Genomic DNA, 23,514 nt, shown 5'->3' on the forward strand with positions numbered 1-23,514 from the left:
TTATTCCAGAGACTACTCCACCTTCTTTTGATTCCAGATGAACATTCTTACGCTCACCTCACGCCCTCACTACGGAGCTCACGGTGCAGTCCTGGGCACTGGCAGCTTCCCGGGGAAAGCAAAGCGCCGTGACACCGTGTGCTATGTGTGCTCAGCTGTCTACTTGTGTCCCAATCCTTGCGACCCCCACTGCAGCCCAGCAGGCTCCCTGGTCCACGGTACTCTCCAGGCAAGATCTCTGGAGTGAGTTGTCTGTCATTCCCCTCTCCAGGGGATCTTCCTGAACCCGAGTCTCAGCATCTCCTGCATTGGCAGGGCTCTTTACCACTGCACCGCCCGGGAAGCCCCATATTCTAACACTACATACACTGAAATCTCTGTACAGTAAGATAAAGCATGCCATTACTGACACTCATTTTCTCATAAATATGGAAAACTTAAAATGTAACCTGCGGATTCAGGTCCCCCCAACACCCCAAGCTCATGTCAATCAAGAGTTCAAACAACTGCAAAAATATTTTTGTAAATTGCAGTCTAGGTTCTGATAAGCAAATAACTTAGGGGATCTAGGCTTACAAGTGTTGCAAATATAGTTTGAAAAACTTGTAAAGCCCTATTTTTAAAGGTTGTGAGGGAAGAAAACAAAGTACATATTTAGCTAACCTCAGATTTAATAAATTAATTGATTATTCAGATCAAAAAAGAATAAGTTGATGACACAATTCAAACTCAAGTAGTTTTGACTGTTGACAGTCTATCATTCTGAAACCTTAGCAGCAAACATAATATACACACAGGTTAAACACATTCTCGCTGTCTGTTAAATATAAATGCATACAGATAAATACATTTACATCCTTCAGTAAGCTGTAAGAGCATAAAACCAGACAACAGATCTTCACCATATTCAACTTATTTGATCTGAAAATAATATACGTTCCAACTTTCAACACATACACTGATTTCTTACCTCACCTTACAAAATAAATTTACACAATTCAACCTATATTATTTCAGGGCTGAATACTGGTTGCATTAATTTATTAAACAGGGACATCATTATAAGGGGGCTTAGAAATTTGTTCTAAAAAGAAAATGAGAACTGAACATGATTTCATCACCTTAAACTGAATTGTTCCTTGGCATTCCCTAACAATAATGTATGGCAGATCATTAACCATAAAGTACATTCTGGGACTCAAAGGACATAAGTGTAGCTCAAAAATTCTTTGACAAAATCATACAATTCTCATTACCTTTGAAAATAAACACTTAAGATTTCTTGCACACACCTTAGATCCTGTTTGAACATTCCATTCAATTTATTAGAATGTTTTATAAAAAATGCTGCATCACAAATACAGAATGAAGAAAAAAGTTAAATCTTATTAAAGCAATTATCACTTTAATAGCATCAGTAAAAAAAAAAAAATAGTACTTTTACTCATGGCATAAAATCTAGCTATTTTCCAGCCATTCTTTGAGCATTTTCAAGTTGGAAAATACATTATAAAAAACTGAAAGATGCTGCCAAGCTTACTCACTGAGTGTTTTTGACACTATAGAAATAAAAGAGAGATTAATACCACAGTTATAACCACTGGGACTCAAGAATTGTTAAATGATAGGATTGAAAGAGTTCAAAGACTCATTTGTCTAGAATTTGTAAAATCACTTCTGTTTCCCAATAAAACAAACCAAAACCACAGATCCTCTCTAAAGCAGTATTCCAGCGTGCTAACACACGTGCTGTCTTGGCCAGATGTTTGCTAGAGATCAGCAGGGAATAGCTATTATCTTCCGGTGAAGATGGAGAACAGAACTGCTCAACTCTTCCTGGCAGCTGAGCTGCCCTCTACTGACTGTCTAAGGTAATAAAGCCAGCAGGTCAACGCAAATCTGCTTCACAAGATAACACTGTTGACAGAAATGTCAATGAGAAAAGGCCTATCACAGCCACAAACAAATTGAACTCCCCTGAATATGCCCCCAAAGAATCTTTTAGTAAATTGACTTTTGGGGCGGGGCGAAAAAAATCAGTAGAGTGCTAATTCTTCAAGTAAACAATTTCAGTTATTTTGAGAACTAGTACAAAAGCAGCTTTATATCATCTTAGTCTCCTTTTCTTTTTTTTTAATTAATTGATTTATTTTTTATTAGTCTCCTTTTCAACACCTTGACGATAACTCTGAAGAAATAACTGTAGTAATGGGTATATACTAATGTCAATCTTTTATGATGATTTGTGTATTAATACAAATCACATTTTTAAAGTCCATCCATTCTGTGGATATTTTAAAGAATAAACATGGGTCATAGTAGATACATGCTGAACAGATTACATCCACAAGTCTCTTGCGATCAAAACTTTTCAGAGCGGTTTCCTTTGTGAAGATTCCTTTTAAGTTAGCAAGATCTTTTCCTCTGTAGTTCATCCCCATGCTTGAGATTTGCAGTAATGCAGGACCAGTTTACCATCACTGCCAAAACACTACAGAAAGAAAAAAAAAAAAGCAATAAATTAAACTCAATTTTTGTTCTCTTTAGATGAAACTAAGAAAGAAAGAATTGTTATGTGTATCATAAATATCCTTGCACATGTATTTATAAAGGCTATTTCCTTCAACAGATGCAAGCTGCTATTGGACAAATACTAGTAATCATAAATGTTAATGATGCTAAATAAAATCATTCTTACATAGTCTCCTTTTCAATTTCTTGGAGGGAGATCTGGATTACTGACTATATAAACAACATAGAGGACACTCCCTGTAGGTAAAAAAGGAAATCTCACTTTCTGGTCATATTTCAGTCATCTTCTATTTTTATTATTCATCCCTTAATTCTTCAGTCACTGTGTCATTTATTGAGATACAACTATATTCAAGGTGTTAAGAGACAACAAAGTAATTTTTTTGATAGACAATTATGAATGGCTTATCATCTCTTAAATGATGTGAATTAATGATCACATCAATATACAGATGAGTATATTCTATGAAGAAAATAAAGCAGGAATATTTTACCTCATAGAGGGTCCCAACTTCCTGGTCTGGGGAGGGGGCAAAGGACTGATTCACGTAAATAAACTGCAAGAAAGAACATTTATGGTGATTCATTTTTAAAGGTATTCAGATTAATCTGCATGTTTCTGGTTCCCAGTCAGCTACCTCAAATTCTTTGTCTTCAGAAGTGAACAAAGTGTCCCTAAACTGCTTCTAATTCTCATAAATTAGTAATTAATAAGATCTTTCGGAACAACCTGTTTTCCCTCTGGAGGAGTAACAATTTTTGTTTCCAGCTTTTTATAAGTAAGAAACTTCTGTTTTCACCAATAGCTTTTAAAGACTTATTCAAGAAATTACATTTATAAAAAGTACCAATATTCTCATTTATTTATAATTAAAGACAGAGTTTCTCTTAAAGTTTTACACACACAGCCCCAAATCAAAACATCTAATTGTGTGCTGCGTACCAATTGTGTCTGATTCTTTGGGACCCCATGGACTGTAGCCTGCCAGGTTCCCCTGCCCATGGAATTTTTCAGGCAAGAATACTGGAGTGAGTTGCCATTTTCTACTCCAACGATCTTCCCCATCCAGGGAGCAAACCTGCATATTTTGTATCTCTAGCATTGGTAGGCGGACTCTTAACCATTGCATCAGTTAAAGTCACTTGCAGCCAAATGACACAGAAAAAAATGTAACAAAATTGAAACCTTACAATCTTGCTGTTCCTTAAAGGATTCATTGTTAAATGTTTCAGTCTAGTCTGTTTCCACTAAAACATTTTAGTACTTAAAAAAATTCCTCAAGATGCTGAAACAAAAGATCATAGTGTCTAGGTGACCTTTCATAGTTTCCTTTTAAGAAAACAAAACACTGAAGGTTAACACAGTCAATTTTCCTTTGTCTATATTAAATTCTAAGACTAAAATTTCCCGGGTTTCACATATGAGCATATTCTATGAAGAAATATGAAAGAAATATGCTCATAGTATATAGCTTTAGAGAAAATTTGTGATTTGTTTGTTTTATTGGGAAACAGAATTTATTTTACAAATTCTATACAAATGAGTCATCTCTTTTCAATCCTATCATTTAATGATAGCTTGAATCCCAGTGGTTATAACTGTGGCATTAATCTTTTAGTCCTTAAATATACATATATTCACATACACATAGTTGGTTACTAGATACTATTTGGGATGCCAGCTAGAACAAGAATAAATATCATATACATTTCTCCCTCAGACAATATAGAGTGGTAACAGTACTTCTTAAGTAAGGGGGAGAGGGCTTCCTGGGTAGCTCAGCTGGTAAAGAATCCGCCTGCAACGAGACCCCGGCTTGATTCCTGGGTCAGGCATTCCCCTGGAGAAGGGAGAGGCTGCCCACTCCAGTATTCTCGGGCCTCCCTGGTGGCTCAGCTGGTAAAGAATCCACGCGCAATGGGTTTGGTCTCTGGGTTAGGAAGACCCCCTGGAGGAGGGCACGGCAGCCCACTCCAGTATTCTGGCCTGGAGACTCCCCATGGACACAGGAACCCGGCGGGCTACAGTCCTGGGTTTGCAAAGAGTCAGACTCGACTGAGACCAAGCACAAGGAAGAGGAGGGGTCCTACTGAGATCCAGGTTTGAACTCTGGCTCTAAATCCAAGTAACTTTCTTCAAACTGTGTGCCTGCTTGTAAATACGGATAACAACAGGACCTACACTTCTTGAAGCTTCTGGGAACAATAAAATGAGATTGTACACATCAAGTATAAGTGCTTGGTATATGTATTCAATAGACTTATAAGTTATACTATTTAACTATTTAAAATAACTCATGTATAAATATCAATTCATTATTAAGACTGAATAAGGCTCTAACATAATTTCAGAAATCAGTGTGCGTTTTAACGTGAATCTCCTATGACAGAGACATAATAATTTGTGTTTAGTTCCTGACAGTTCAACTATGAGTAACCCAGATTTTATTATTTTTTGGTACACTTTAAATTAGAGAAAGGACTCTGGATGACAATTTAGTTTATTTCAGCAGACAAACCGAGTGTCTATTATGTGCTAGGAAATGCACAAGGTGTGGAACAAAAATGAGGATTGTGATTCCTACCTTCAATAAGCAAACATACTCAGATAAGAATATAGTTGGGAGAGATGCACTGAGAAGGGGTGTAGCACAAAGATGTGGCATTAGTTTAGCCGAGCCGCTTGGTTAGGAAAGACTTTCTGGAAGAAAAAAGTTGAGGACTAAATTCGGACTTAACTAGGTGAAGAGAGTAATAATTAGGACTCTGTAGGCAAAAGCGACAAAAGATGTTTTGAGTGTCGAAGGGACAATACAGCAGATACAGTAGAGAACTGTAAGAAACCTATGTAACTCTGCAGCAGGAGTTAGCAACTAAAAGTTGACTTTAATATAAAAAAGCAATTAAGCTAGTTTATATGGGATATCCATGGAGATAAAAATTTCAAAATGCAATCTTTAACTAAATGCTAGAACGTGGGAGGATACAATTTTAAAGACTAATGATTTGCTTTTAAATCACCAGTATTCATATAAATGTCTCTTTAGTTGTTTTGGTTGTTATAACCTCTCAACTAGATTATGTAGAAAGGGTTCACAGGAACAGCATACTCTTGAGTTCTTGCACACGGCTAATAGTTGCTGCCTTAAAAGCCAGTTTTGTATTAATAGTATAAAAAATCCATTATTTCACACTTTCTTTGTATTTCTGCTAGCTAAATCTGGAGGTAACCTAATATCCTAAGCCATGACCTTTTCTCCTTAGAGGTCCAAAGGATTTTTCTTTTTATTTCACGTCCAGTAATCTTACTAGAATGTGTCTTGGTGATGGTTGCACGGGGTTAGTATTCTCAGGATCTTGGTAAGTTTTTTCAGTATGTAGTTTCAAATCTGTTTAGAAGCAATTTCTCTTGAATTATAGTTCCAAGTATTTGTCTTGTTCCTTTGCTTTGGTTTTCTTCTTCAGGGACTCCTATTATCTATGTTTACTCTCCTGTGTTCATACTCAGTATTGACGGTCGTCTCATTCTTTTCTTCACTGTGGTGCACAGAACTCTCTAGTTGTGGTACGCAAGCTCAGCAGTTGCATCACACAGGCTTAGCTGCTCCATGGCATGTAGGACCCAGGTCCCCAACCAGGGGTCTAACCCGTGTTCCCTGCACTGCAAGGCAGATTCTTAACTGTTGGACCACCCAGGAAGTCCCTCAAATTCTTTCAACATTTCATTCCACCTCTCCTCAAGACACATCCCAGAGCCTGAGCGACCAAACACTCCAGGCTGAAGTTCTTTTTTTAAGTTAAAGAAATTTTTTAATTCTTAAGGGTTACTTTCTATTTACAATTATTACAAAATAGAGGCTATGTTCCCCATGTTGTACAATACACCCTTCATCCTATCTTGCACCCAATAGTCTTTACATCTCACTTCTCCAGCCCTATATTGCACCCTATTCCCACCACTGGAAACCATTAGTTTGTTCTCTGTATCTGTTAAGTCTGCTTCTTTTTTGTTATATTCACTAGTTTTTTTGTATTTTTTGGTTTCCATGAATAGGTGATATCATACAGTATTCATCTTTCTCTGACTTATTTCATGTAGCTTAATGCCCTTCAAGTCCATCCATGTTGCTGCAAATGGCAAATTTTCTTTCGTTTTAATGGCTCAGTAGCATTCCATTCAGTTATTTATAAAGCTTCCTTAGACAACAATTCGGAGAAAGCAATGGCAACCCACTCCAGTACTCTTGCCTGGAAAATCCCATGGACGGAGGAGCCTGGTGGGCTGCAGTCTATGGGGTCGCTAAGAGTCGGACATGACTGAGCGGCTTCACTTTCACTTTTCACTTTCATGCATTGGAGAAGGAAATGGCAACCCACTCCAGTGTTCTTGCCTGGAGAATCCCAGGAACAGAGGAGCCTGGTGGGCGGCCATCTATGGGGTCGCACAGAGTTGGACACAACTGAAGCGACTTAGCAGCAGCAGCAGACAACAATTTTGCCTTCTTTCTTTTTCTTTGGGATGGTTTTGTTTGCTGCCTCCTATATAATATTATGGACCTCTGTCCATAGTTCTTCAGGCACTGTTTACTAGATCTAATCCCTTGAATCGATTCATTACTTCCACTGTACATTCACAGGAGATTTAAGTCATACTTGGCTGGCCTACTGGTTTTCCCCGCTTTCGTTAGATTAAGCCTGAATTTTGCTAGGAGAAGCTGATGATTTGAGCTACAGTCACTTCAGGTTTTCTTTTTGCTGACTGTATACACCTTTTCCATCTTTGACAAGGACTGATGCTGAAGCTCCAAAACTTTGGCCACCTGATGTGAACAGCTGACTCATCAGGCCCTGATGCTGGTGAAGAGTGAAGGCAGAAGGAGAAGAGGACAACAGACGACGAGATGGTTGGATGGCATCACTGATGCAATGGACATGAACTTGGGCAAACTCAGGGAGATGGTAAGGAACAGAGAAGCCTGGCGTGTTGCAGTCCATGGGGTTGTGAAGAGTTGGACACAACTTGGCGACTGAACAAGTATTTCACTGTGTTGTGTGCGTGTGTATACACATCTTCTGTCCACTTATCTTTTGATAGGTTGCTTGCATATCTTGGCAGCCCATCTGCTAATATGACACAGATCCTGTAGTTGTTGGGAATTTCTACAAACTTGAATCTTAGGGTTCACAAGGATACTGTCACCTGAGTCTTAAGCATACTGATTATGGGGATTTAGTTTTACTTTCTAGTTGACTGTTTTAGTGGGAATTCATATCTTCTGACACTAATGCTATCTTCCCAGAATCCCCAGCATTACCTTTTGACATTTATTTTGCGAAAATGATGTAGGGTCCAGATGGTGACTGCAGCCATGAAATTAAAAGACATTTGCTCCTTTGAAGAATAGCTATGACAAACCTCGACAGCATATTAAAAAAGCAAGACATCACTTTGCCAACAAAGGTCCATATAGTCAAAGCTATAGTTTTTCCAGTAGCCATGAATGGATGTGAGAGTTGGACCATAAAGAAGGCTGAGAGCCAAAGGATTTGATGCTTTTAAACTGTGGTGCTGAAGAAGACTCTTGAGAGTCCCTGGATGGCAAGGAGATCAAACCAGTTAGTCCTAAAGGAAATCAGTCCTGAATATTCACTGGGACGACTGATGCTGAAGCTGAAGCTCCAATATTTTGGCCAGCTGATGTGAACAGCTGACTTACTGGAAAAGACCCTGATGCTGGGAAAGACAGGACAGCAGAAGGGGCGACAAAGGATGAGATGGTTGGATAGTGTCACTGACTCAGTGGACATGCGTTTGAACAAGCTCCAGCGGACAGTGAGGGACAGAGAAGCCTGGCGCCCTGCAGTCCACGGGGTCACAGACAAGAGACAGTAGCACTGAAGGAGAGCAACCCCCGAGAAGACGCGAGTTCCAGCTTAACCTAGAAAAGGGGTAAAAGGTGGCTTTTATGCTTTCATTTCCTAAAAGGGAAGAGAGAGTCATTTTCACTACAGAAGTTTAAAATTGGACCATATGAAATTGCTGGGGCTTTTTTTGGTCAAAACGATTCATGGATGAAAAGTTTACACGGTTCAACCAAATACATGTTGACATCAACCAAGTCCTTTCAGATTACTGAAAATAGGCAATATAAACTGTCAAAATTCTAACATTAACATAGAACAAAGCACTATTTCATTTTTCTTCTATCTACAAATTTCTAAAAGTAATGCTTTAATTACTTGGTTCTCCTCTAGTTACCTATCTCTCCAACTCTTCATGCTCTACCCTAAGTAATCTCTTAAGTGTATGTCCTTATCCCCCTAACTATTCCATTTAGACTTGGCCTCTAGGCAAGGTCCTCTGTTCCTCAGGTTTTAGCTACCATATGCAAGTGGATGACACTATAATCTTCTTGCCCATCTCTGAAATTTAATTAAATTCTTTATGGCACCCTTTAGAAAACATGATTTTCTTACTCCAAGTGATCACAAATGGAGATGTTCACCTGTAAAACTCAAAAATCTCCAACACTTTCCCCTTGCAACTTCCTCTGGAGGAATCCCTGGCTTTATGCTATCCTTATCTCAAGTAACTTGTAGTGGTTAATCTATCTTGCACTTAACTTTTGTACTCATGACATGACACTTCCGTGAAAACCAATTACCACCAAAATCTTAGATCAGAGTAGTTTCTTCTTCTTCATTGACAAAAAGAGATAAATTCCAACAAACCTCACTTAATAATCACTTCATTCATTTTGCCAGTTCTCACTCCTGTGTTCACAGGCAACTATGTCCGTCCCCAATCCGTATACATACTTGTATTCAAAAAATACTTAATGATTCTTCAATTACCTATCCATTTATATATTATGTGTTAACACAGACCAAGACTGTGATCTGAAGATAAAGGCATTTTATATATTAATACATGTGATAAAAAGTCAAATCCATGTTGACATTTAAGTTTCTGTGGTCAAATACCAAATTCAAAACCAGTGGCATTTAAAATGTTAATGCTAACAATCTGGCATGAAACGCTTAACATGTACCACAGCATGAAATGAGCACAGCTGACCCTCAGAAACAAGGGGGTTGGGATGCCTACCCTCTGAGCAGTCAAAAACCTACATGTGCAAGGCAGATTCAACCAACAGTTGGTCGTGTAGTGGTACACTATGTATTTGAAAAAAATCCACGTGTACGTGGATTTCTGCAGTTCAAACTCATGTTGTTCAAGGGCCATGTATAAGCGGATTTCTGCACTTCAAAGTCCTGTTGTTCAAGGGCCATGTATAAGCGGATTTCTGCAGTTCAAACTCATGAAGAAAGAACGGTACATCTCTTAGTTCTTCCACAGCACATGGCAAAGGTATACTGCTTACCTTGAGAAGAATGCGAAGGACGCAATATTGATACCAAAACAAAGAAAACTCCAAAACTTTCTGTACCAATATTCTAGGATAGATCTTTCTGCATGGGCATTCAGTGACTTTTTGAGGAAAACCAATATAGTAGGCTAACAAAACTCATTTCATTTCAGGGTTCACCAGAGAATCCTTCAATAAAGCACAGAAATTCCACTAACAAAAGAAATAAAAGGACATTACTGAAGTAAGATATGTGGCTCCATATGTATTTCTATACAAAAGTTATTCATTGTTGCCTAGGAACTATAGATTCCCCTCTGAATCCATGGGCTCTGAATGTTCCCTCAGATTCACCCAGTTCTGATGAAAAACATTTGGAGAGAAAAACTTCAGAAAGTTCCAAAAAGCAAAACTTTAATTTGTTGGGTACTGGCAACTATTTACATAGTATAAGGTATCATAAGGGATCTAAAAGTGATTCAAAGTATATGGAAGAATATGCACAGATTATATGCAAATATGCCATTTTATATAAGGAACCTGAGCATCTACAGAAGATGGTCCTGGAGTCAATCCCCCCCGCCCCCCAGATACTGAGAGATGAATGCTCTGTGAATTTCTGTAGGGAAATGACCACCATTGGTTCATACCAACTGTTCTGAAGCCACAAGTTTAAGGAACTTTTTGATGAAGTCAATGAGTCCTTGGATGGTTCGGGTTCGCTCTACAGCCCATTTCTTTGTCTTCATTATAGGAGTGTCTCCCACCGCCTTTAGCAGAATGTCAACTGTAAAGAAGAAAAAAAAAAAATACAGTTGACCCTGGTCAAAACAGGAACTCAGAGCATCAACGTCTATACAGTCGAAAACCCACCTATAACTTATGCATCCACAGATTCAACCTACAATGTATTATCTATTATTCCAGTAGGTACTTACTGAAAACAATCCATGTATAAGTAGACTGGTTGCTCAGTTGCCAAGTCGTCTGACTCTTTGCAACTCCATGGACCCACTAGACTCCATGGGCTTTTCCAGGCAGGAATACTATAGTGGGTTGCCATTTTCTTAACCAGAGATCTTTCTGATCCAGGGATCAAACCTGCATCTCCTGCATCAGCAGGCAGATTCTTCACCACTGAGTCACATGTGAAGATATAAGTAGACCTGCTTAGTTCAAACTCATGTTGTTCAATGGTCAACTATACTGACAAGTACACTGAAACACCTAAAGAGAATGCGATATAAAAGGCTTTAGAAAGCTTAAATCTTCAACCAATATACAGTTTATGTATTTATGATCCTGGAGGCATGCTTGAATTAAAAACACAAGATATGAAAAGATTCATTTAAAAGAATTTCACTTTCGTTGAAACATCTTGTTTTAATTAAAAAAAGGTAAATCTAAATTTCCAACAAAGATATTTAGAAGGGATTGGTTAAAATAAAAGATATTATACTCTATGATAGAATTCATATACTATAGTAAAGATAAAAGAACACACTTGGAGCTCCCCGAGTTCAAAATCTTGGCTCTGCCACTTGCCAGGTAAGTATACATGTATCTAGGTAAGCCCTTCAACCTCACCACACTACAGTTTCTCCACTTGTAAAATGAGGATAACAGCAGAAACCTGGTAAGACTGTTATAAAGATTAAATGATTATGTATAGAGTGTTTATTTAGAACAGTATCATATAACTCACTCATTAAACCACAAGATAATTAAGCTGCCATTAAAGTATTATAAAAGCATATTTAATAGTATAAAAAAGTTATCAAAAAGTATTACATATGAAACAGCATAATTACGGATAAAAATGCATATGATTTCAATTTCATTAAAACCATCACAGGCACATATTCATGTACGTGTATAATATGCTCCAAAATAGTATTTTCTAGTAGGAGTATTATAGGTGATTATTACTTGATTTTACTTGTGCTTTTTGTAATTATCAAGTTTTCTACAATAAGCTTTTTAATGAAGGAAAACACTAAAAATTATTAAAAAGAAATACATCAACTAGGGCCAAAAAAGTTTCAGAGAAATCAAATGTTTCAGTAATTCAAAAACAAAGATGCAAATAGAAAGACTATGAATTTGTCTCCAGAAATTACTTCACTTAACAAAAAAATTAGAAGTTTTTTTAACAATGAGGCAGAAGAATGGATTAGTTCTGACAAAATAGTGGAAATCACTGCTGCCAAACAGAAAAAAGAATGAAAAGCAATGAGGATCGTTTAAGAGACTTCTGGGACAACATTAAAGGTGTAATATTTATATTATACCCTAGAAGGGGAAGAGAGAGAGAACGCACCTGAGAAAATATCTAAAGAGATAATAGCTGAAAATTTCCCTAACCTAGGGAAGCAAACAGTCACCAAAGTCTAGGAAGTGAAGAAAGCTCCATATAGGATTACTTCACAGAGAAATATACAACATATTGTAATCAAAGTGACGAAAACTGAAGATAAACAGAAAATACTTGTACGTATAAAACATACATGGGAACTTCCATAAGGCTACTGGCTGATTTTTTAACAAAAACTCTTCAGGTCAGAAGGGAGCGACATGATATACTCACAGTGATGACAGAGAAAAACTTACAACCAAGAACACACTACCCAGCAAGGCTCTCATTCAGCTTTGATGAGGAAATCAAAAACTTTATAAAGATTTTAAAAAAAAGCTGGAAGAACTCAGTACCACCAGCGTTACAACAAATGCTGAAGAAACTTTTATAGGTGGAAAAGAAAAGGCCACAACTAGAAATAAGAAAACTATGACACAGAAAAGCTCACTGGTGAAGGCAAACATGCAGTAAAGGCAGGAAGGCATTTGTAGACCAAGCTAGCAGGAAAGTTTAAAGAAAAAAACAGTAAAATCATCTGTATTCATAATAGGCAGTTTAAAGGACACATAAAACAAATCAGATGTAAAATACAGTATCAAAACAGTAACTATGAAAGAAGGAAAGTATAGCTGCAAAGTATCTAAAGTGCATTTAAAATTAAGAGATCAGCGACTTAAAACAAGTACACGTACATATTGGCTCCTCCATAAACACCTCATGGTAACTGCAAAACAGAAATCTATTAACAGACATTCATACAAAAAAAGAAAAAGGAATCCAAACTTAACACCAAAGATACTCATCAAATCACAAGAGAATGAAAGAAGGCGAACAAAAAGACCTAGAAAGATGAACCCAAAATAATGAACAAAATGGCAGTAGGAACACAGATATCAATAATTACTTTAAGAGATAACAGACTAAATGCTCCAACCAAAAAAGACTGGCTAAATGGATACAAAAACAAAATCTGTATAGTTGCTGCCTACCAGGGAAACCCTTCAGATCTAAACATACATATAGACAGAAAGTGTGGGGAATGGAAAAAGGTATTCCACACAAATGGAAATCAAATGAAAGCCACAGTTGCAACAGTTGTATCAGACAACATACACTTTAAATAAAGACTGTTACAAGAGACAGAGAAAGACACTACATAATAATGAAAGGATCAATCCAAGAAGATATAACAATTGTAAATATATATGCACCCAACAGAGAAACACCTCAACATATAAGGCAAATGTTAACAGATACAACAGGAGTAAATGACAGTAACACAATAGTTGGAGTCTTTTAACACTCCACTTACATCCATGGGCAGATTATTCAGACAGAAAAATCAATAAGGAAACATAAGTCTTAAATGACACATTAGACTAGATTGACTCAACTGATATTTATATAGAGTGTTCCATCCAAAAGCAGCAGAACACATATTCTTCTCAAATGCATGCAGAACATTCTCTAGGACAGATCACATGCTGTGCCACAAAGCCAGCTTTGGTAAATTGAAGAAAACAATTCATATCAAGAATCTTTTCTGACCACAATACAAGGCTAGAAATCCACTACTGGAAAAAAACTGCAAAAACACAAACACATGGAAGCTAAACAATCAATGCATCACTGAGGAAATCAAAGAGGAAACAAAAAATACCTAGAGACAAATGAAAATGAACAGTGATCCAAAAGCTATGAAACACAGCAAAAGCAGTTCTAAAAGGAAAGTTGACAGTGATACAGATTTCCTTTGGGAAGAAGAAAAATCTCAAACCACCTTACATCTAAAGCAACTAGAGAAAGAACAACAAACAAAATCCAAAGTTAGTAGGAGGAAAGGAAAAATAAAGATCAGAGCAGAAGTCAGTGAAATAAAGACAAAGATCACGGAAACTGAAAGCTGGTTCTTTGAAAATATAAATAAACTTGATAAACCTTTAGTCAGACTCATCAGGAAAAAAATGAAGAGGGCCCACCCACATCAATAAAATCAGAAATGAAAAAGAAGTTACAACAGACACCACAGAAAATCAAAGGATCATAAGAGACTACTCTGAGCAACTATATGCCAATAAAATGGACAACCGAGAAGAAATGGACAAATTTTAAGAAAGGTACAATCTTCCAAGACTGAACCAGGAAGAAATAGAAAATATGAACAGATCAATTACCTATTTATTCAGTACTAAAACTGAATCAGAAATTCGAAAACTGCCAATAAACTAAACTCCAGGACCAGACGGCTTCACAGGTGAATTCTACCAAATATTTCCAAGATTTAATGCTTATTCTTCTGAAACTATTCCCAAAAGTCGCAGAGGAAAGAACACTTACTAACTCATTCAATGAGGTCACCCTGTTGGAAAACCAGAAAAAGGTATCACAAAAAAAGAAAATTACAGGCCAGTATCAGTGACGGACACAGATGCAAACATCCTCAACAAAATACTAGCAAACTGATTCCAACAATACATCAAAAGGACCATACACCATGATTAAGTGGGTTTTATCCCAGCGGTGTGATGAGTTTTCAACATCTACAAATCAATCAGTGATACTAAACTAATAAAGCTCATCAACAAATTCCCTTAAGTTGCTGGATACAAAATTAGCGTACAGTAATCTGTTGCATTTCCATAGACTAACAACAAAATATCAGAAAGAGAAATTAGGGAAACAATCTCACTTACTATTGCATGAAAAACAACCAAATAAGGAGGCAAAACCCTTGTATTCCAAAAACTGTAAGACATTGATGTAAGGAACCGAAGACAACACAAAAGAATGATAATGATATACTGTGTTCTTGGATTGGATGAATCAGTATAGTTAAAATGACTACACTACCCAAGACAATCTACAGATTCAATCCAATTCCCATCAAATTACCAATGGCATTTTTCACAGAACTAAAACAAGCATTTTAACAACCGTGAGAAAGACCAGAGCTGGAGGAACCACAGTCCTTGCCTCTGGACTGTACTACATGCGACAGTCACCAAAGCAATACAGGACTGACACCAAAACACACACAGGTCAATAAGAAACCACATCATGGCCACGTAACCTACTACAGAGGAGACAAGAATATACCATGAAGAAAAGACAGTTTCTTCAGTAAGTGCTGCTGGAAAACTGGACAGCTACATGTGAAAGAATGAAATCAGATCATCCACTACCACCACATACACAAATAAACTCAAAATATATTAAAGACCTAAAACATAAGACTGGATATTAAAAAATTCCTAGGGGAAAACACAGGCAGAACACTCTGACATAAAATGCAACATTTTTCTGGATCTGTCTTTTTCAGCACTGGAAGTAACAGCAAATGTAAGCAAACAGGACCTAATTAAAAGTTAAAGCTTTGGCACAGTGAAAGAGACCATCAAAACAAAAAGACAACCTATGGACTGGGAGGAAATATCTACAAATAATGTAATAGACAAGGGATTAACTTCCAAAATATTCCAAGAGCTCTTACAACTTAGTATCAAAAAAAACCAAACAGCCCAATTAGAAAATGGGCAGAAGCCCTAAACAGATATTTCTCCAAAGAAGACACAGATGGTCAAAAGGCATTTGAAAAGATGCTCAATACTGCTATTTATTAGAGAAATGCAAATCAAAGCTACCATGAAGTCACGTCAGTCAGAATGGCCATTAAGAAGTCTACAAGTAATAAATGCTGGAGAGGGTGTGGAGAAAAAGGAGCCCTCTTATACTGTTGGTGGGAATGTAATTAACAGACATTATGGAGACCAGTATGGAGGTTCCTTAAAAAACTAAAAATAGAGTTACCATAAAACCCTGCAATCCCACTCCTGCGCATATACCTGGAGAAAACCAAAACACACCCAAATGTTCATAGCAGCACTATTTAAAATAGCCAAGATATGGAAGAAACCTAAGTATTCGTCAAAAGATAAACAGGAAAAAAGATGTGGGGTATCACTCGGCGAAAAAATGGAACAAAATAATGCCACTTGCAGCAACATGGATGGATCTAGAGATCATATTAAGTCAGACAGAGAAAGATAATTATCGTATGATACAACTTACATGTGGAATCTAAAAAAAAAAATGACACGGATGAACTTACTTACAAAGTAGAGAGTCACAAACAGAAAAAAACAAATTTATAGTTACCAAAGGGGAGAGGTGAGAAAGGAAATGGCTACCCACTCCAGTGTTCTTGCCTAGAGGATCCCAGGGACAGAGGAGCCTGGTGGGATGCTGTCTATGGGGTCGCAGAGTCGGACACGACTGAAGCGACTTAGCAGCAGCAGCAGCAAAGGGGAGAGGAATATATTAGGAATTTGGGATTAATACATACTACTAGATATAAAACAGGTAAACAGGACTTGCTTTATAGCACAGGAAACTATATTCAATTATCTTGCGATAATGTACAATGGAAAAGATTAAGACAAAGAATCTATACATATATGTATAGCTGAATTGGGGCTTCCCAGGTGGTGCAGAAGTAAAGAATTCACATGAGACAAGAGACTTGGGTTTGATCTGTGGGTTAGGAAGATCTCCTGGAGTAGGAAGTAGCAACCCACTCCAGTATTCTCACCTGGAAAATCTCATGGACAGAGGAGCCTGGTGGTTACAGGGTTACAGAGTTGGACATGATTGAGCAATACACACACATGTAGCTGAATCACTTTGCTGGACACTTGAAACTAACACAACGCTGTAAATTAACCATGCGCCTGCTTGCTGGATTGATTCAGTCATAGCTGACCCTCTGCAACCCTACACACTGTAGCCCTCCAGCCTCCTCTGTCCATGGGATTCTCCAGGCAAGAGTAATGGAGAGGTTGCCAAGCCCTCCTCCAGGAGATCTTCCTGACCCAGGGATAGAACCTGAGTCTCTTAAGTCTCCTGCATTGGCAGGCAGGTTCTTTACCCAGAGCACCACCTGAGAAGCCCAAATTACCTATACTTCAATTTAAAAAAAAATTAAAAATTAAATCAAAAGAAAGACTGAAAGCAGAAGAGTTCTGCTGCCCCTTAAAGTCAAGTCTATTCTATTACATCCTTCTTGTCCCATTCCTTGGTTATTAAAAATTGGGTCACTATGAGGTTACTGAGATTAATTTATTCAAGTTTATCCCTGGAATGACGCTATCTGAAACCCATAATGCACTGTTTCCCTTTCTACTAAAGTTTATCTTCATAGAACCGTTCAACTTCAGCTTCTTGAGTGTTACTGGTTGGGGCATAGGTTTGGATTACCGTGATATTGAATGGTTTGCCTTGGAAATGAACAGAGATCTTTCTGTCATTTTTGAGACTGCATCTAAGTACTGCATTTCGGACTCTTTTGTTGACCATGATGGCTACTCCATTTCTTCTAAGGGATTCCTGCCCACAGTAGTAGATATAATGGTCATCTGAGTTAAATTCACCCATTCCAGTCCATTTCAGTTTGCTGATTCCTACAATGTTGACATTCACTCTTGCCATTTCCTGTTTGACCACTTTCAATTTGCCCTGATTCATGGACCTAACATTCCAGGTTCCTATGCAATATTGCTCTTTCCAGCATTGGACCTTGCTTCTATTACCAGTCCCATCCACCACTGGGTATTGTTTTTGCTTTGGCTCCATCCCTTCATTCTTTCTGGAGTTATTTCTCCACTGATCTCCAGGAGCATATTGGGCACCTACTGACCTGGGGAGTTCCTCTTTCAGTATCCTATCATTTTGCCTTTTCACACTGTTCATGGGGTTCTCAAGGCAAGAATACTGAAGTGGTTTGCCATTCCCTTCTCCAGTGGACCACATCCTGTCAGACCTCTCCACCATGACCCGTCCATCTTGGGTGGCCCCACACGGCATGGCTTAGTTTCAGTGAGTTAGACAAGGCTGTGGTCCGTGTGATCAGATTGGCTAGTTTACTGTGAGTATGGTTTCAGTGTGCCTGCCTTCTGATGCCCTCTCGCAACACCTACCGTCTTACTTGGGTTTCTCTTACCTTGGACATGGGGTATCTCTTCACGGCTGCTCCACAGCAAAGCACAGACACTGCTCTTTACCTTGGACGAGGGGTATCCCCATTCAATATCACGGTAATCCAAGTCTATGCCCCAACCAGTAACGCTGAAGAAGCTGAAGGTGAACGGTTCTATGAAGACCTACAAGACTTTCTAGAATTAACACCCAAAAAAGATGTCCTTTTTGTCATAGGGGACTGTAACGCAAAAGCAGGAAGTCAAGAAACACCTGGAGTAACAGGCAAATTTGGCCTTGGAGTACAGAATGAAGCAGGACAAAGGCTAACAGAGTTCTGCCAAAAGAATGCACTGGTCATAGCAAACACCCTGTTCCAACAACACAAGAGAAGACTCTACACATGGACATCACCAGATGGTCAAAACCAAAATCAGACCGATTATATTCTTGGCAGCCAAAGATGGAGAAGCTCTGTTAAGTCAGCAAAAACAAGACTGGGAGCTGACTGTGGCTCAGATCATGAACTCCTTATTGCCAAATTCAGACTGAAATTGAAGAAAGTAGGGGAAACCACTAGACCATTCAGGTATGACCTAAATCAAATCCCTTATGACTATACAGTGGAACTGAGAAATAGATTTAAGGGACTAGATCTGATAAGAGTGCCTGATGAACTATGGACGGAGGTTCGTGACATTGTACAGGAGACAGGGATCAAGGCCATCCCCATGGAAAAGAAATGCAAAAAGGCAAAATGGTTCTCTGAGGAGGCCTTACAAATAGCTGTGAAAAGAAGAGAAGCGAAAAGCAAAGAAGAAAAGGAAAGATATTTCCTTTCGAATGCAGAGTTCCAAGGAATAGCAAGGAGAGATAAGAAAGCCTTCTTCAGCGATCAATGCAAAGAAATAGAGGAAAACAACAGAATGGGAAAGACTAGAGATCTCTTCAAGAAAATTAGAGATACCAAGGAAACATTTCATGCAAAGATGGGCTCAATAAAGGACAGAAATGGTCTGGACCTAACAGAAGCAAAAGATACTAAGAAGAGATGGCAAGAATACACAGAAGAACTGTACAAAAAAGGTCTTCATGACCCAGATAATCACGATGGTGTGATAATTCACCTAGAGCCAGACATCCTGGAATGTGAAGTCAAGTGGGCTTTAGGAAGCATCACTACGAACAAAGCTCGTGGAGGTGATGGAATTCCAGTTGAGCTATTTCAAATTCTGAAAGATGATGCTGTGAAAGTGCTGCACTCAATATGCCAACAAATTTAGAAAACTCAGCAGTGGCCATAGGACTGGAAAAGGTCAGTTTTCATTCCAATCCCAAAAAAAGGCAATGCCAAAGAATGCTCAAACTACCACACAATTGCACTCATCTCACACGCTAGTAATGTTCAAAATTCTCCAAGCCAGGCTTCAGCAATACATGATCCATGAACTGCCAGATGTTCAAGCTGGCTTTAGAAAAGGCAGAGGAACCAGAGATCAAATTACCAACATCCGCTGGATCACCGAAAAAGCAAGAGAGTTCCAGGAAAACATCTATTTCTGCTTTATTGACTATGCCAAAGCCTTTGACTGTGTGGATCAAAATAAATTGTGGAAAATTCTGAAAGAGATGGGAATACCAGACCACCTGACCTGCCTCTTGAGAAATCTGTATGCAGGTTAGGAAGCAACAGTTAGTAGTGGACATGGAACAACAGACTGGTTCCAAATAGGAAAAGGAGTACGTCAAGGCTGTATGTTGTCACCCTGCTTATTAGACTTATATGCAGAGTACATCATGAGAAATGCTGGGCTGGAGGAAGCACAAGCTGGAATCAAGATTGCCGGGAGAAACATCAATAACCTCAGATATGCAGATGACACCACCCTTATGGCAGAAAGTGAAGAGGAACTAAAAAGCCTCTTGATGAAAGTGAAAGAGGAGAGTGAAAAAGTTGGCTTAAAGTTCAACATTCAGAAAACTAAGATCATGGCATCTGGTCCCATCACTTCATGGCAAATAGATGGGGAAACAGTGGAAACAGTGTCAGACTTTATTTTTTGGGCTCCAAAATCACTGCAGATGGTGACTGCAGCCATGAAATTAAAAGACGCTTACTCCTTGGAAGGAAAGTTATGACCAACCTAGATAGCATATTATAAAGCAGAGACACTACTTTGCCAACAAAGGTCCGTCTAGTCAAGGCTATGGTTTTTCCAGTGGTCATGTATGGATGTGAGAGTGGGACTGTGAAGAAAGCTGAGCGCAGAAGAATTGATGCTTTTGAACTGTGGTGTTGGAGAAGACTCCTGAGAGTCCCTTGGACTGCAAGGAGATCCAACCAGTCCATCCTCAAGGAGATCAGTCCTGGGTGTTCATTGGAAGGACTGATGCTGAAGCTCCAGTACTTTGGACACCTCATGCAAAGAGTTGACTCATTGGAAAAGACCCTGATGCTGGGAGGGATTGGGGGCAGGAGGAGAAGGAGACAACAGAGGATAAGATGGCTGGATGGCATCAGGGACTCGATGGACATGAGTTTGAGTAAACTCCGGGAACTGGCGATGGACAGGGAGGCCTGGCGTGCTGCGATTCATGGGGTCGCAGAGTCGGACAGGACTGAGCGACTGAACTGAACTGAAAGTTTATTTTCCTTCTTCCACTTGGTAATTCTAGTCTCAGTTATCCAAGGACAAAAGATGAATTGGGAGATAACTAATGGGATTTTGGTTAACTAATCTTCCACACAGCCTTGTCCCTGTTCCCTAAATTCCCTGGGGCTATCAGTCAACTGTAACTGCGCATTCCAAGAATGTGAAGCAGAAAATAGTGAGCTGTATTACTGAAGAAGGCAAGGGCAAGAAGCTAGAGAGGAAAAATATTTATAATTAAAGCTATATATTTTTTAAAAAATTATAAAATGTAATTTGCTTGTAGTTCTCAACCATAACTACACATTAAGACTCAACTGGGAGAACATTTACAAGAATACATATGCCTACATCAATTAAATCAGAATCTTCTGGAAGTAGGGCCTTGGCACTGGTAGTTTAAAAGCTCCCTCAGATGATCCTAAAGGGCCGCAAGAACCAACAACCTGGGTCTGCTTCAATAAGCTGTAGATTAAACCAAATGTGGAATATATGAAATATTTAAGCTTTTCTCTATCAAAAAACGTCCTCAAAAAAAGGATGACAATTTCAGGGTAGAAATTCAATAGCTAGAAAGTAAGTGTGACATCAGAGAAGCTAACTGAAATATTCACAGGAGCCAGAAGATGAAAATTTGGTGTTTAAAGAATGGTTAAAAAATCATAAATTGAGCAGACCCAAGAAAACACACCATATCTAGGTTGTGAGCAGTTATCTTTTAGCCACAGTTCTCACAGCGATCTCCAGGGTCAAGTACGTAGTAAACTGTTGACTAACACTGCTAGATATTAAGACAAACCTTTTCAAAGTCTGTTTTGGCTTACAGTAAATTGGAAAGGAAAAAAAGGGAACAACAGTACTATATATAAAACAGGTAACTAATAGGGACCTACTGTAGAGCACAAGGCATGCTACTCAATACTCTATAATCACCAACGGGGAAATGAATCTTAAAGAGTGGATATATATATAAAACTGATTCACTTCACTGTACAGCTGAAACCATCACAACGACTCCAAAAAAATAAGGAGATCTGTAAAACTCAAGGGATTCATCTGAAGGACGATTTTAGTGGTTATCTACAGAAATAATTACAGGGTTTTGTTCCTCTACTGGTGCATCAGGTGGAAATGAAAGAAAAGACTTCTCTCAAATGTAGTCAGTCTGACTTGAAAGAGGGACAATGCTGGGACAGACAATTACACTCCACAGCAGCAGAAAATGAAGCTGGATGAAAGGCCAAGAGATCAGTAAGCACAAAATGCCATACCTACACTTTAACACTCAGGACAGAAAATTATTTCCTGCTTTTCTCATAGGCAACTCTACATAGAGAGCTCCACTTAGGAATTTCTGCATTTTACAAAGGAATTTTGTATTTTACAAGGGCGAACTAATTCTCAAGCAATAAAGGGTTGAGGACAGCCAGTTCAAGCAATGAAATGATTTGTAACGAATGTAATTCCTTACAAAGATTCCAAAATGATGTTGCCTTTTTTTTTGTTTTTTAAAGGCGATGCTAATGTTTTCGGTTTTCCCTTAGCAGTGTTCAAAACCCGTTTTTTGGTCCAAGATGAGCTCTCACCAATTTGGAATAAAAAAAACCGGTGACCTAGTTGGAAGGTGTGGATTCTACTTCAGATCTGCTACCGACTATCCTTAACCACCTTAGATGGCTGGATGGCATCACCGACACAACGGTCATGAGTTTGAGCAAACTCCGGGAAATGGTGAAGCCTGGAGTACTGCAGTCCAGGGGTCGCACAGAATCCGAAACGACTGAGCGACTGAACGACAATCCTTATCAGCTAAAGTCACTATTCAAACAATTAGATATCGCATTAAGTTCTCAGAGCTACCAAGATCCCACAGTGCTCCCACCTTCACAGAGCTCGCAGTCTGGCTATTTCAAAGGAAGGTGAGAGTACACGGTTTTAAAACCCAGCGCCACATCGCGAAGGCGCCTCTAGGGATAGCTATTCTTTCGAGGCACTCAAACGTCTTGAAAGCCGAAAAGTATACTTCCTTTCTCCTGACTGGTCAAGAACCTCGTCTGGAAACGGCCCTACCCTAAATTTTGCTTCTTATTAGTCGCCATCCCTTTTCGAAGACAACCTCAACCTCCCGCCTATGCCCAGAGACAGTGCTCTGAAAATTACTTTTTTTCTTGGTGTCACCGACAGCTTCCTCTGTTCCTGGGGAGACTGCAGCCGAAGAAGGGGGCTCCGGAGTGGCTGTTTCTGGGGAGACCTCCGTAGGCCCTTCAGCTTCGGGAGCAGTTGAGGGAGGCAGCTGCAGCGCAGACTCCTGCTCCTCAGCCATCTTGCTTGGAGGGAAGGGAGGGCGGAAGCGGTGGCTCAGCGCGTGCGGTGGGCGGGCCTTGCGCCGAGGAGCATCTCTAGAGAGGCGCCGGGGTAGGGGCGGGGGAGAACCCGACCCAACCCTGACTCGGAATCGCAGGTTGGTCCCTAGACCGCTGACAGAACAACTATTATTTCACTCTAGCAAGCTTCCGGAAAAGCTTCCTGAAGGCGACGTCTCCGTCAGCCGCCGAGTGCGCAGGCGCCCCTAAACTCCGCGCCCCGGCCCTGCAGCTGTTTCCGCTTCCCCCCGTGCCGACCCCTCCCAAGCCCC

The 23,514-nt window shown here is 39.2% G+C and overlaps 1 protein-coding gene across 1 annotated transcript; it reads right to left on the reverse strand.

Moving 5' to 3' along the window:
* Positions 1-653: 653 nt before the first annotated feature.
* ATG12 (autophagy related 12) lies at positions 654-23,452 on the reverse strand. The gene is made up of 4 exons (XM_043470656.1): positions 23,040-23,452; positions 10,553-10,689; positions 3,027-3,089; positions 654-2,491 (listed from the first exon to the last, which is right to left on the reverse strand). The coding sequence occupies exons 1-4, from the start codon at positions 23,200-23,202 to the stop codon at positions 2,432-2,434; spliced, it is 423 nt and encodes a 140-aa protein (XP_043326591.1). The 5' UTR covers positions 23,203-23,452; the 3' UTR covers positions 654-2,431.
* Positions 23,453-23,514: the final 62 nt, after the last annotated feature.

The sequence above is a fragment of the Cervus canadensis genome, chromosome 6 (genome assembly GCF_019320065.1).
Source record: "Cervus canadensis isolate Bull #8, Minnesota chromosome 6, ASM1932006v1, whole genome shotgun sequence".
Classification (NCBI taxonomy): Eukaryota; Metazoa; Chordata; class Mammalia; order Artiodactyla; family Cervidae; genus Cervus; species Cervus canadensis.